Genomic DNA, 14,197 nt, shown 5'->3' on the forward strand with positions numbered 1-14,197 from the left:
TGAAATTTCGCAGCCGTAACTGGGACTATGTCTGACATGCCACGAACGCGGCGTGCTGCGGACAGAAAAGTCGTGGGGCTGATGTGAAGTGATGTGAACGAAATTGACTTCTCATATCCAGGTTGACGACTACACGATAGGCCGCTCATTAGCAACTGATATACATCACATTTTCATTTTGGGATAACGATGAGCCAATTGAGAGAAGTTGTTTGACTCACAACCGAACAGAGACGTGTCTATAAGGAGTTGTCGTTGAAGCTTAGGGTAGTTAGGGTTCGGGTTGGGGAAGTGAAGGCATATTTCCACTTCGAGACAGAACTACGTCTATCGAACTTCCCCTCCTCTCACACCCCACATGACAACATCGTGATCAAGATGTTCAAAATAAATGATAATACCAGGTCTTGGTACGTTACCGCCCATATCGTCGCCGCCCGTCAATCCCACCACGGGAGCCTCACACGCTACGACCACACCGGTCGCCCACCGAACGACGGCACATGTCAACCACACGCCCACCACCGATCCAACAACATCCTCTTCCCCCAAGAGCCCTACCCGTGCACCAGCCGAGGACATGACGCACCAGCCCGCCTCCGCCCCAACCCCCGCCTCCCAAAACCGCCCTCCAAACCACGGAACCAAACCAACAAACCGGCTCGCAGCGCCCAGCCGAGCCCTAAACCGCCCTACGCAACGACGACGACCCGATCGGTCTGCCGTCCGCTCCCAAAACGCCAAAGCGTCCGTCCAGAGAGAGCATGCAGCCCAGCCAGACGGAGGGCCGCCCGCGCGCGCGCGACCCTGAGGACGCGATCGTCCGGTACGCGACCTGGCGCGGACGGCCAAAGGTTCGATATAGGCGGGCGCCAAGGCGATATAGGTCGTGGTGACTGGACGGGAGCGGAGGGTTTTTGGAACCGGGTTTTGCTGCTGCTGTGCGGGGATTACTCCGGGGCGGGAGGTGGGTTGGGGGAGGGGGGAAGAGTGGTTCTGGTCTGTTGAGGATGTATTGATCCGTTTGATTGTTGTCGACGGGTTGGAGATGGGAGATGGATGGAGGGGGCTGGTAGGACCAGATGATTGCGGGCGGGACGGTGGGTTGCAATTGGGCACAGCGGACTGACAGTCCGGCTTGATACCAGCTCGAAGGGCGTTGAGAGATAGAAGAGCTGGGTTGTCTCATGCCAGATTGGGCGCGGATGGCAGTGTTTTCGAAGTCATGTGGCCGTTGATCATATCACAGCGACAGCTCTTGCGCAATATGAACGGCCGGACGCGGCTCCTGGTGTACACAGAGGGCTGACTCTTCTGGAAGGTGGGATGTAAGATCATGTAACGCCTCTGCGGCGTTGGCTCTTCAGCGCATTGGCACCGCTTGCTCCCAGCGAGGATGGACACGTCACGATTGAGATGGCCGGGTGGCCTGAGAGAGGGCCGTTTTGCAGTCGCTTCGTGTCTCACCAGTGTCTATGGCAACTTAGAGTTCCAGACTCGCCTTTCCGCAAACCGTTTGAGGCGAGGCTTGATGAAGACTCAGCACACGAATCGGCGTATGTCAGCGAGCTGAGCATGATTCTCGAATTGACGACGCTGCTCTGGAAGATTGCGGGCGCTGCGCGTGCCGGTAACCTTGCCAGGACCTGTCATGTCAGGCCTTCCATTCACCCACGCGCAGATCGCCAAAAAGCTACCGGACGGTCACATGCAGCGGATGTGAAAATCTCCGGGCGGTACGCTAGCATGGTGTTCGCAGGTACGCTCAAGAGGAGGAGATCTGCTAGAGCGTGCGTGCCATTCTGGATTGGTAGGCTGCTTGTGCTTGGGCCCCGTCTGCTCGTATGCATGGAAAGCCAGCGCTGGAAGTATTGAAGGCAATCGCACTTACATTCCAGCGACGATCTTGGACGTGAGCGAAAGTAGAGATAAGCTTCGGCGGAGCGACGCTCGCGACGACCCTGTCCTGGCTTTGGCTTTGATGACCTCTGGCTTCGAGCTGAGTATACGATGCTGTGGACGTTCTGGAAAGAGTCAATGTTGATACTCTGCTCGTAGATACCATTGGGCGCGGGGAGAAATTGTTGTTTGAGACCTTATACACGCAATCGCCACAGCATCAAGCGTCGAAGCCGGACCGTTGGCAGCGCCGTTGGTCTATCGAATGTCTCGGAGAATTTGGCCTAGCAAGAGCTTGGATCTGAGTCAGTCGGGTCGAGTGTGGCTGCGGGCGGCTGGTGACGACGAGCTTGTTTGAAGATACGTGTTGGATATGCTCGCTATCGGGTGATGGAAAGGGAAGTAGAGCAGGCGAGAGTGAGACTGCGGCTGGTGTCTCTTCAATCTTGGATGCAGCACCGTTGGCGGCCGTCGATCCCTCCACTACTTTTTGCGATAGCTGTCATTCGATTTGAGGATCGAGATGTCCAGTTGCTGTGGAGCAAGTCGACTGCAAGCTAAGTGCGGGTGTCGTGTAGTCAGATTGGAATTTGTCAAAGTTACTGGCTTTGCACGGCGAAAGTGATGACGAAACCACGCCTGTCAGACAGTGTAAGCTCGAGAGAATACTCCTCACATTAGTACTTTGATGCTGAGTGAGATGTGCAAACAAGCTAAACGCTATTTTGAGTTGTCGACCTGCATACTGCAACTCTGCATAACAAATGTGTGTCTGAGGTCGACTTCGTACTACTGACGCGTGGCTGCAAGTTCGAAGTTATTTTCTATTGCTGTAATCTCAGTGAAGATGAGGACAAGAAAGCCATCTCTGTCAATGGGCTCTCTGTCAATGAGCAATGCCAGTGTCGCGGATAGGACGGCCTAATATGGTTGAGCCAGATCCTAGGCTTCCTGACAAGTTCGAAGAAGATCCGCCTTTATGTAGGGCAGAGACCTTGGCACGTGAAACCTTTCCGAGGGCAACAGCAGAATCCCAGAGTGACCGAGGACACATCAACGCAAATTGATTGATCGGTGATGTGTGTCCATATGCGAGGACGTCCCAATGACGCTACGACCCGCGCGGTGTCCCGTCTCTAAGAGCATCCGCTGAATCGCCGCGAGTAGTTCTTACCTAGCGCTACCGACATTTTCCGGGTACGTAGGATCGACCGGGTTTGAATCGCGTTTTTGATAGATGGGGAGAATCAGGGCTTGCCGAAAACTACATTCGAACTGCTCAATCTGTAACAGAGCGCCACCGGGTGAGCAATCTGTTCAAGCTTCTAGGCCGGTATTCCGGTTGAGACAACCAGGATACGGATAGGCGTGTTGAGGGAGGCGCCACAGGCGGCAGGTATCTATTATTGAGACATGAGACGCCTCTGCGACTCCCTAATCCAGTCTGGCCTCAGCGGAGGATCTGATCCAGGAAACCGTTCCTTCGATGCTTGTTTCAAGCGTCCATTGATGGTTAGCGCTCCTGTTGCAGGCCGGGGTGGAGACTCGTTAGTTTTCTCTAGGGCATCGGTTTCGGGATATTTTTTGATGCCAGCCGCGCTTGCTTGCCCCGGTACAGTATGGTCGTGACGGCGACGCCGGGGCTGGGATGGAGATGGACAGCGTGTCGACGATTCAGCCATCTCTGAGTCGGGTATTCAGCTGCATCAGTAGAGCATACCGCTAGCCATCATCCCCACATGGTGACCGTGGTTTTCGGATAGTGGAGGAAGCACAAGCCCACAGTCCATTGGAGCACCGTCCCGCCGTCTTCACGGCTCCAACCAGACGAAACACCCTGGAGGATTCGGTTTTGGGTTGATGATTGAGTGAGTCTGATCAACATGGTGCAGCAAAGTGTTGGAGATCTGCACTTGATTCCGATGATTGCACCGCATGGACGGGTGTTGGCTCGACGGGGTGTTCAGGAGTGGATAAGGATCCTCCCGAAGAGCTGAGAATGAGTGACGCTACGAGGCAAGGCGTGCAAAGAAGCCTTGTGGCGTTTTGCGGAGAGTAACATGTGACAGTAGTTGAGCTGCAACCATCTGCAGCGCGCTGGAGCACGTCCCGGACAATCGAGCGTTGAGCGTCGGACATTTGTGTTTGTATAAGGGAGAAGACGCTATTGTTTGAACGCATATAGCCTAGTCCGGCGGGCCCGTTGCGCACTCGATGCTAGCCGGCGGCCCCTGCGCGGCAGCCGCAACGCCGGATCTTCCAACTGCCGCACGCACGCACGCAAGCTCGCGAGGGCGCTGGTGGCACAGATGGCTATCCGGCGCGTGGATTACCACCGGCTGGTATTGCACCACGAGGCGTGCGAAGGTTGCGACGTGGCTGCGCGAGCACTCGAAAGTCCGACGGCCGGGAGCATGAGCAGCACCAGCGCGCTATCCGGTGCGGCCAGCAGCGTGTGCCTGTGCGAGTGTGTACCAGTAGTGAGTGCCCGTAATACCCGTATCATGCACGCACGCAGCGCTTCCAGAAGCCCACAGAGTCATGCACCGCAGCACCCGTTTCACCGGCGGAGCCACGGCGGGCCACGGCGTGCACACACGAAGGAGGAACACGAAGGAGGAACACGAAGGAGGAACACCTCGGCCGCCGCCTCGACGCACGCAGGCAGGCAGGCTGCTGCTGCTGTCGCGCTGCCCATACGAGCCTCGGGGTGCCCGCGCGCCATGCGATGTTGGCTCGCGTGCTGTGGGCTGACATGCGTCGCCGTGCCTCGCCATCCTCTGCTCTGCCCTGCCCTGCCCTGCCCGACCGCCGTGGTATTTCCGTCCAGCATGGCGGAGCGTGGCAGGCAGTGTCAGCAATAATCCTGCGTGAGCCTGCCAGGCAGCCAGCCTCCAGCAGCCAACAGCCAGCCGACAGCAGACAGCAGACAGCAGCCTGCGCTCAGCTCTCAGCATCCTCGCAGCACACCACAGCACTCAGCACTACCGCAGACACCACAGCTGCACAGCTCCCCCGGGCCGCAGACACCGCCACGGCACAGATGGCACGCTCGCTTCAGCCTCAACCTTGCTTCGCGCCGGTGTGCTCGGAAGCGCTCGCCGGCCTGCTCTCTTCCCCGCGGCAAGGGAGAGGCGAGGGAGAGGCGTCCGGCGCTAAAGGCTAACGGCGCCCGAGTGATGCGATCCGAATCTCTGGGGTCCACACGACGCGATGCGTGTCTCGTCTCTATTTGGAGGCTTGGGGGACAACCGCTGTCTCGAAGGCGGCAGCCCTCGATGATTGCTCGAGAGCCCCGCGTCCGTTGCTACAGCCGGGAGTGAGCATCACTGAAACCGTCACAGGCCATCCCAACGTCCCTACAGGGCGGCAGCGCAGGCGACACAGCAGCAGCAATTCTCCGGGTCGATGACGGCAGCAATACCACGGAGGCGGGGATGCTGGGCTTGCTGGCCATGCTGTTTTCGCCCGTGGGCGCGGATCTCCTCCATCAGCCCAGCGCGGATCCCTCGCCCAGCGCAGTGCTAGCCTGCCGCAGCCTCCGTCCAGATAACCTCTGCGCCAGCAGCGCTCCCGTAAGCAGGGGCCAAATTGGGCGCGCAGCAGCCTCTTACGTCCTGGCGGAGCGGGAGTCTAACGCGCAGCACGGACGATATGGAGAGCCGAATATCGTGACTTCAACATCAGCCAGCCGTACTGCATCCAGCACGCTACGGGCCTATCTTTGGGGGCGTGCTTACGGTGAGCCCTTGCCGGACATGGCAGTCCTGCACGCAATGGCACCGCCGTGGGTGGATCTCTGACCGTTAGTGCGGTGATCCGTTTGAAACCTCCATGTGCTGATTTTGGCACATCTGGGCATGGCTCAGAGCATGGACGCTGTCTCCAGCTCCCAGCACTGTCCTGCCGTCCGGAACGGCTGTGGCAGTATCGCTCGATCAAGGTAGGGATCCTGCCGGCCCCTGGTCAACAAATGCAACGCCTGCCCGATATATTATTACTCCCGGACGCCTTCTCCCAAATCGCTTTCAGTTACTACCCTCCCCATTCACTCTTCAGTTGTTCGTACAGACTAGCCACCTGTCGATCATCCTTTTCTTATTCCGTTCCAACATAGATTGTTGCAGCTAGTACACTACCAGCCCAGTGTACTTGTTTACCTAGACACTCACTCTCACATCCAGTTACTCGACATCTTCTGTGACTAGCCACCACAGTCGACCAGATATCCGGATTCCTCTTTGCCAAAATAATCACGATCGCCTCAAATCACCGAATCTTACGAATCTAATCAAATCATAATCGATCCGAACTCCCACCAACCAGCCGCCAACATGTCGAACGTTCTCCTGTTCGGCGATCAGACCGCCGAGCAGTACCCTCTGCTTCGCAAGACGGTCCTCCGCACTGGCAATGCCAGTTTGTCCACCTTCCTCGAGCGCAGCTCCACTGCTCTTCGCGAGGAAATCAAGGCCCTGCCTCGCCAGCAGAGGGCAAGATTCCCGGACTTCATGACCATCAACAACCTGCTCGATCTTTACTATGAGAAGGGCGACAAGATCCCCATGCTTGAGTCGGCCTTCATCACCATCGCTCAGCTTGGTCACTACATTGGATACTTCTCTGAGCACCCCGAGGAGCTCCCGAGCGCGCAGAGCACCCGCGTCCTCGGTCTTTGCACTGGCCTCCTCGCAGCCGCTGCCGTGGTCTCTGCGAAGAACGTCTCCGACCTGGTTCCGCTTGCGGTCGATTTCGTCCGCATGTCCTTCCGCAGCGGTGCTATGGTCAATGGCCCCAAGTCCGCCATGACCCTCACTGGCGAGGAGAAGGCCAGCTGGAGCACCATCTGCACCTGCACCACTGAACCCGCTGCAAAGAAGGCGCTCGACGCTTTCCACAAGGAGGCCGGCATCCCGGTCTCCAGCCAGGCATACGTCAGCGCTGTCTCTGTCATGGCCATCACCATTTCCGGTCCCCCGAGCACCACGAGGCGTTTCTTCGAGTCTGGTCTGCTCGCTGCCGGCAACCGCGTTTCCATCCCGGTCTTTGCTCCGTACCACGCTGAGCACCTCTACACCGAGGCCGAGATCACCAAGGTTATCGGTGAGGTCGCCGAGAAGCTCGAGGCCCGCCGCCCGGCTTCTCTCGTCCACTCTGCCGCCACTGGTAAGGCCATCGTTGCCGAGAACTCTCTGGAGCTCGTCAAAGATGCTCTCAGCCAGATGCTGCAGAAGCCTGTCCGCTGGGACCACCTCCTCGAGGAGACCGTCTCCCAGATGACTGCCAACACCAAGGTCGGCAACAAGATCTTCGCCATCGGTGTCAGCAACGTCGCCAACTCTCTGGTCTCCGCTCTGAAGGCTGGTGGTCAGAACGACATCACTGTCACTGACTACACCACCTGGAGTGAGGCTGAGGAGAGGGCTCACGGCCGCACCCAGAATGACAAGATCGCCATTGTCGGTCTTGCCGGTCGTTACCCCAACGCCGCCAGCCACGAGGCTCTGTGGGACCTGCTCATGAAGGGTCTTGACGTCCACCGCAGGATTCCTGCCGACCGCTTCGACGCCGATGCGCACGTTGACCCCTCCGGCAAGGGCAAGAACAAGTCTCACAGCCCCTTCGGCTGCTTCATTGACGAGCCCGGTCTTTTCGACCCGCGTTTCTTCAATATGTCTCCTCGTGAGGCTGCCCAGACTGATCCCATGGGCCGTCTGGCTCTCGTCACTGCTTACGAGGCGCTGGAGATGTCCGGATACGTGCCTAACCGCACTCCCTCCACCAAGCTCCACCGCGTTGGTACCTTCTACGGTCAGACTTCCGACGACTGGCGTGAGATCAACGCCGCCCAGAACGTTGACACCTACTTCATCACCGGTGGTGTGCGTGCCTTTGCTCCCGGCCGCATCAACTACTACTTCAAGTTCTCCGGCCCGTCGTACTCCGTCGACACCGCCTGCTCTTCCTCTCTCGCTGCCATCCAGCTTGCTTGCACTTCCCTGTGGGCTGGTGACTGCGACACTGCTTGCGCTGGTGGTCTCAACGTTCTGACCAACCCCGACATTTTCTCGGGTCTGTCCAAGGGTCAGTTCCTGTCCAAGACCGGATCTTGCAAGACCTACGACAACGCCGCCGATGGTTACTGCCGTGGTGATGCCTGCGGTACTGTCATCCTCAAGCGTTACGAGGATGCCATCAATGACAAGGACAACATCCTTGGCTGCATTCTCGGCGCTGCCACCAACCACTCCGCCGAGGCTGTCTCCATCACCCACCCGCACGCTGGTGCCCAGGAGTTCCTTTACAAGAAGGTTCTTGCCGATGCCGGTGTTGACGCTCACGAGATCAGCTACGTCGAGATGCACGGCACTGGTACCCAGGCTGGCGATGGCATTGAGATGACTTCGGTCACCAACGTCTTCGCCCCGCGCCACCGCCAGAGGAGGGCCGACCAGCCCGTGAACCTTGGTGCCATCAAGGCTAACATCGGTCACGCTGAGGCTGCCTCCGGTATCAACTCTTTGTCCAAGGTCCTCCTGATGATGAAGCACAACAAGATCCCCGCCAACGTTGGTGTCAAGGGCGAGATGAACAAGGGCTTCCCCGCCGATCTTGGTGACCGCATGGTCAACATCCCTCTCAAGCAGATGGAGTGGCCCCGCAACGGCAAGGACAAGCGCAAGGTCTTCCTGAACAACTTCTCTGCCGCTGGTGGTAACACCGCGCTCCTCCTCGAGGACGGCCCCGCCTACGAGGCTCCCAAGGGTGTCGACCCTCGTGGCACTCTGCCTGTCACCGTCACTGCCCGTTCCATCGGTGCGCTCAAGCGCAACCTTGAGAACCTGCAGGGTTACATCAAGCAGAACCCGAGCACCTCGCTCACCTCTCTGTCCTACACCCTGACTGCTCGTCGCATCCAGCACAACTACCGTGTTGCATTCCCGCTGTCCGACATCAGCAAGGTCATCGACTCTCTGCAGGCTCAGAACAAGGAGTCCTACAGCCCGGTCCCCATGGTCCCGACCAAGGTTGCCTTCTGCTTCACTGGCCAGGGCTCGCAGTACACTGGCCTCGGCCAGAAGCTCTACCAGGATCTCAAGAGCTTCCGCGAGGACATCAACCAGCTCGACCACCTTGCACGCATCCAGGGTCTGCCGTCCTTCCTCGAGCTCCTCGATGGCACTGACGTCCAGACTCTGTCCCCTGTCAAGGTCCAGCTCGGCATGGCCTGCATTCAGGTCGCCCTTGCGCGCATGTGGGCTTCTTGGGGCATCACTCCCAGCGCTGTCATTGGCCACAGCCTTGGCGAGTACGCCGCTCTTCACGTTGCTGGCGTCATCTCCGCCTCCGACATGGTCCTCCTTGTTGGCCGCCGTGCTGAGCTTCTTGTCCGCGACTGCACCCCTCACACTCACGGCATGCTTGCCGTTAAGGGCAGCGCTGACGCCATTCGCGCCACTCTTGGCCCCAAGATGACCGAGATTGCCTGCATCAACGGCCCTGAGGAGACCGTCCTGTGCGGCAGCAGCGAGGTTGTCGGTGCCGCCAACGAGGCCCTTTCTTCCAAGGGCTTCAAGGCTACCAAGCTGAACGTTCCGTTCGCTTTCCACTCCGCTCAGGTTGACCCGATCCTCGAGTCTTTCAAGAAGGTTGCCTCCTCTGTCACCTTCAACAAGCCTGACGTCCCGGTCCTCTCTCCCCTCGCTGGTGAGATCATCCGTGAGGCTGGTACCATCAACCCTGAGTACCTGGCCCGCCACGCTCGCGAGACCGTCAACTTTTGGACCGCTCTTACCAGCGGCCAGAAGGCTAAGGTCTTCGACGAGAAGACCGCCTGGCTCGAGGTTGGCGCTCACCCCGTCTGCTCCGGCATGGTCAAGGCATCTGTTGGCGCCACCGTCACTGCTCCTTCCCTTCGCCGCAACGAGGACGCCTGGAAGACCATTGCCACCAGCATGTGCGCTCTCCACACTGCCGGTGTCAACTTCGACTTCGATGAGTTCCACCGCGAGTTCAACGATGCTCAGGAGCTTTACTCGCTCCCGGCCTACAGCTTCGACAACAAGAAGTACTGGCTCGACTACACCAACAACTGGACCCTGACCAAGGGAGAGGTTCCCCAGGTCAAGGAGGTCTACGTCGAGAGGCCCGGTGCTGCTGCTGCGCCTGTTTCTGAGGCTCCCGCCAAGCGTCTCTCCACTGCCTGCCAGCGCGTCGTCTCTGAGGACTTCTCCGCCAACAACGCCAACGTTGTTGTCCAGAGCAGCCTCGCTGATGAGAAGCTCTACCCCGTCGTCTGCGGCCACATGGTCAACAACGCTGCTCTCTGCCCGTCTTCGCTGTACGCGGACATGGCTCTGACCGTTGGTGACTACATCTGGAAGCAGGCTCGCCCTGGCACCGAGGTTCCCGGCATGAACGTCTGCAACATGGAGGTCGGAAAGCCTCTGATCGCGCAGATCCCTCAGCCGGCCCAGGGCCAGCACATCCAGCTCGAGGCCAAGGCTGACCTTGCCTCCGGTACCGTCAAGCTCTTCTACCGCAGCGTCTCTCCTGACGGCAAGAAGCTGCTCGACCACGCCCACTGCACCATGTACTACGAGGACAAGTCCGCCTGGGCTGCCGAGTGGTCTCGCTACAACTACATGGTCAAGAGCCAGATGGACATCCTGTCCCAGAAGACCATGACCGGTGGTGCCCACAAGGTCCAGCGTGGCATGGCCTACAAGCTCTTCAAGGCCCTTGTCAGCTACGCCGACAAGTACCGCGCCATGTCCGAGGTTGTCCTCGATGGCCAGAACACCGAGGCATCTGCCGTCCTTGACTTCCCCACCAAGCCTGAGGACGGTGACTTCTACTGCCCGCCTTACCACATCGACGGCTCCTGCCACATCTCTGGCTTCATCTGCAACGCCTCTGACCTCCTGGACTCTGAGCAGAACGTCTACGTGTCTCACGGCTGGGGTGCGATGAAGTTCTCCAAGCCCTTGACCGCCGGCATGAAGCTCAGGAACTACGTCCGCATGCAGCCGCAGCCCAACAACATCAGCAAGGGTGATGTCTACATCATGGACGGCGAGGAGATCATCGCCGTCTGCGAGGGCATCAAGTTCCAGCAGATCCCCCGCCGCGTCTTGAACACCTTCCTGCCCCCTAACAAGGGCTCTGCTGCTCAGGCCGCTCCCGTCGCTGCTCCCAAGCCTGTCGCTGCCGCTCCTCGCGCTGCTCCGGCTCCCATCAAGAGCGCGCCCGCTCCGGTCAAGGCCGCCGCTCCTGCTCCTGCCCCCAAGGCCGCTGCTCCCAAGCCTAAGAAGGCCGCCGCCAAGAAGCCCGCCGCTGGCAACCTCACCTCCAAGGTCATGAAGATCCTGGCCAAGGAGACCGAGGTTGACGAGAACGAGCTCGTTGACGATGCCCACTTCGAGAACCTGGGTGTTGACTCTCTTCTCTCGCTCACCATCTCTGCCATCTTCCGTGAGGACCTCGACATGGAGATCAGCTCTTCTCTCTTCACCGACTACCCCACCGTCGGCGAGATGAAGAAGTACTTCTCTCAGTTCGACGGCGCCGCCCCGGTTGAGGCTGAGGAGTCTGACTCCGATGAGGACTCCGTTCCTCCCACGGATGCGCCCACTCCCTACGAGCAGGACATCTCCACCCCGGCTTCCTCTGTGCCCAGCTACGCTCCCTCCGACGCTGGCAAGCCTGAGGTCCAGGACAGCCTCGGTGAGGTGAGCGAGGTCTCCCTCGCCCGCCATGTCGTCGCCCAAGAGATGGGTGTCGACATCTCCGAGGTCACAGATGATGCCGACCTCGCCGAGATGGGCATGGACTCCCTCATGAGCTTGACCATCCTCGGTGAGCTCCGTGAGAAGACCGGCATTGACCTTCCCTCAACCTTCCTGACCACCAACGCCACCATCAAGGACATCGAGGACGCTCTTGGTATGCGCCCAAAGGCCAAGGCTGCTAAGCCCGCTGCCAGGACCGAGAAGAAGAGCTCCGCTGGCCCTCAGCTCGATGAGGTCAGCGCAAAGCTCGCCGCCGTCAGCAAGACCGACCTCAGTCAGTACCCTCCCGCCACGTCCGTTCTTCTCCAGGGAAATGCTAAGACCGCAACGAAGAAGGTGTTCTTTCTGCCTGATGGCTCCGGTTCCGCCACTAGCTACGTCGACATCCCCAACCTCGGCAAGGATGTCTGCGCCTACGGTCTCAACTGCCCCTTCATGAAGAAGCCTGAAGACTGGACCTGCGGCATCGAGGTCGCCTCCCAGATCTACCTCGCCGAGATGAAGCGCCGCCAGCCTGTCGGCCCTTACATCGTTGCCGGCTGGTCTGCGGGTGGTGTCATCGCCTACGCCGTCGCTCAGTGCTTGCTCGCCAACGGTGAGGAGGTTGAGAAGCTCATGCTCCTCGACTCCCCTTGCCCCGTCAACCTCGCTCCTCTGCCCGCCCGTCTCCACGTCTTCTTCAACGAGATCGGTCTCCTCGGCACTGGCGACCCCAGCAAGACTCCCAAGTGGCTGCTTCCTCATTTCTCTGCCGCCATCCGCTCTCTCTCCGACTACCAACCCCAACCGTCTCTGAAGCCTATCCCGACTTACGCAGTTTGGTGCCGTGAAGGTGTTGCCGGCAACCCCGGCGACCCCCGCCCCCCGCCCGCTGAGGAGGAGGACCCCGCGCCTATGACCTGGCTGCTCAACCACCGCACCGAGTTCGGTGACAACGGCTGGGCCCAGCTCTGCGGCAAGGAAAACATGCGCTTCGGCGTCATGGGAGGGTAAGTCAATCCTAACATCGTTCCAATGTCTGCAACAGTCACTAACAGTCTCCCAGTCACCACTTCAACATGATGCACGCGCCGCACGCCCAGGACCTCGGCAACCTCATCCGCGAGGCCATCGACTGGAAGGCGTAAATCGCTCGCCCGCAGCTTGCAGTGTCCAGTTACGCCCTACACCTTCTCCTCACCACGCTCTGGATCCCCAGCCGCTACAGCCGCCTTGGGCTGAGGTTGCCTGTGGACCCTGGACGATCCAGCTGAAGACAAAACAGTCGGTAGACATCTAGCCTGGCGACGGAAACATCGACGACACCTTGGCCGGCGACTCGGTGCTCTTTCGCCGCTCCTTGTCTGCCGACTTACTTTTCTAGACACGCAATCCGCACCCTTTCCGTGGCTGGACACGCCGCAATACCACAAAACATCAAAAACACCACTACAAAAAACACCTTTTCTTTATGTCACCTTGCTTTTTTCTGCGCGAGCGTGGGGGAACATGCTATGACATGTTCTCCGGTTATTGGTTGGGATAGAACGGAGCGCGGCATTAATGTTTGAGATTCTTTTGGGATTTGAACGACGCAACATGTGCGGTATGGTATGGTATACCTTGGTTGGATTTTCATGCGCGAAAGATACACACACACACACACACACTCCTTTTCTAGATACATATCGTGGGTTCCCGGTTCCTGATCGCAGGCCGGTTGGCCCCGGCCTGGGGTTTTGGTGCTTAGGTACTAGGGATTGGAATGCGCGAATTGATTCAAACAAAATGACCTTCTCATCTCTTTCATCTCGATATGGTATCGATCAAGTGATTTGCTCGGAATACACTAGTGAGGGAGTCTCTTACAAAGCACATTAGCATATGTTAGGTCTGCTCATTTTGCTGACTACAGTCGAGAAAGATGGGTGTCGTGCATGACAAATATCACGTGACCGTGATACGGTGACCTACTTGTGTGCCGTGTTACAAGATCAAGTCCGACGACTCGCCTTCACGCATGTCGCCTGTCTACAGATACCACCACGGCACCACATCTACACTGCGATGGAACCTCGCCTTCGCCAACTTTGCCCAATCTACATAACACGCACGCAACCCTGCGCACACCGCGATCCACGGCGACAGTGTCAATCAAGCCGGCCGACGGCAATCGTGCCACCGCGCCTTGCGTCTGCGCCGTGCGCATCGGGAAATAAGAAATGGCCAAGCGCAGCAGGACGCTGCAGCAGCAATTAATCTACCTCGTCACGGAGAAATAATCGCAGGATCCCAGACGCACGTCAAGGCAAGCGAGCGGTCTTTCCCCATCCGGCCACGAAAGCGTCCAAACAGGCAAAGTCGCAGGCTGGGATCGACGTCGAACTGTCGGGCGTCCCCTCAAAGTCCGTCGCCCTGCGTCGCTGCGCCTGGCTGACTGACTGACTACTGACCATCCGGATACGAGAGCCACCACCATCTGTCATGCGCACGATAAGGGCACGGCTAATCGCCCTGCAAAGCTATTC

At 58.7% G+C, this 14,197-nt stretch overlaps 1 protein-coding gene across 1 annotated transcript; it reads left to right on the forward strand.

Annotated features, from left to right (window-relative positions):
• The first annotated feature begins 5,903 nt into the window (after window positions 1-5,903).
• On the forward strand, window positions 5,904-13,458 carry PKS1 (Non-reducing polyketide synthase PKS1). Its single transcript, XM_069372948.1, has 2 exons — window positions 5,904-12,679; window positions 12,736-13,458. The coding sequence occupies exons 1-2, from the start codon at window positions 6,234-6,236 to the stop codon at window positions 12,815-12,817; spliced, it is 6,528 nt and encodes a 2,175-aa protein (XP_069230389.1). The 5' UTR covers window positions 5,904-6,233; the 3' UTR covers window positions 12,818-13,458.
• Window positions 13,459-14,197: the final 739 nt, after the last annotated feature.

This window comes from Cladosporium halotolerans (genome assembly GCF_011745625.1).
Source record: "Cladosporium halotolerans strain TM138-S3 chromosome Unknown Sca11, whole genome shotgun sequence".
Lineage (NCBI taxonomy): Eukaryota > Fungi > Ascomycota > Dothideomycetes > Cladosporiales > Cladosporiaceae > Cladosporium > Cladosporium halotolerans.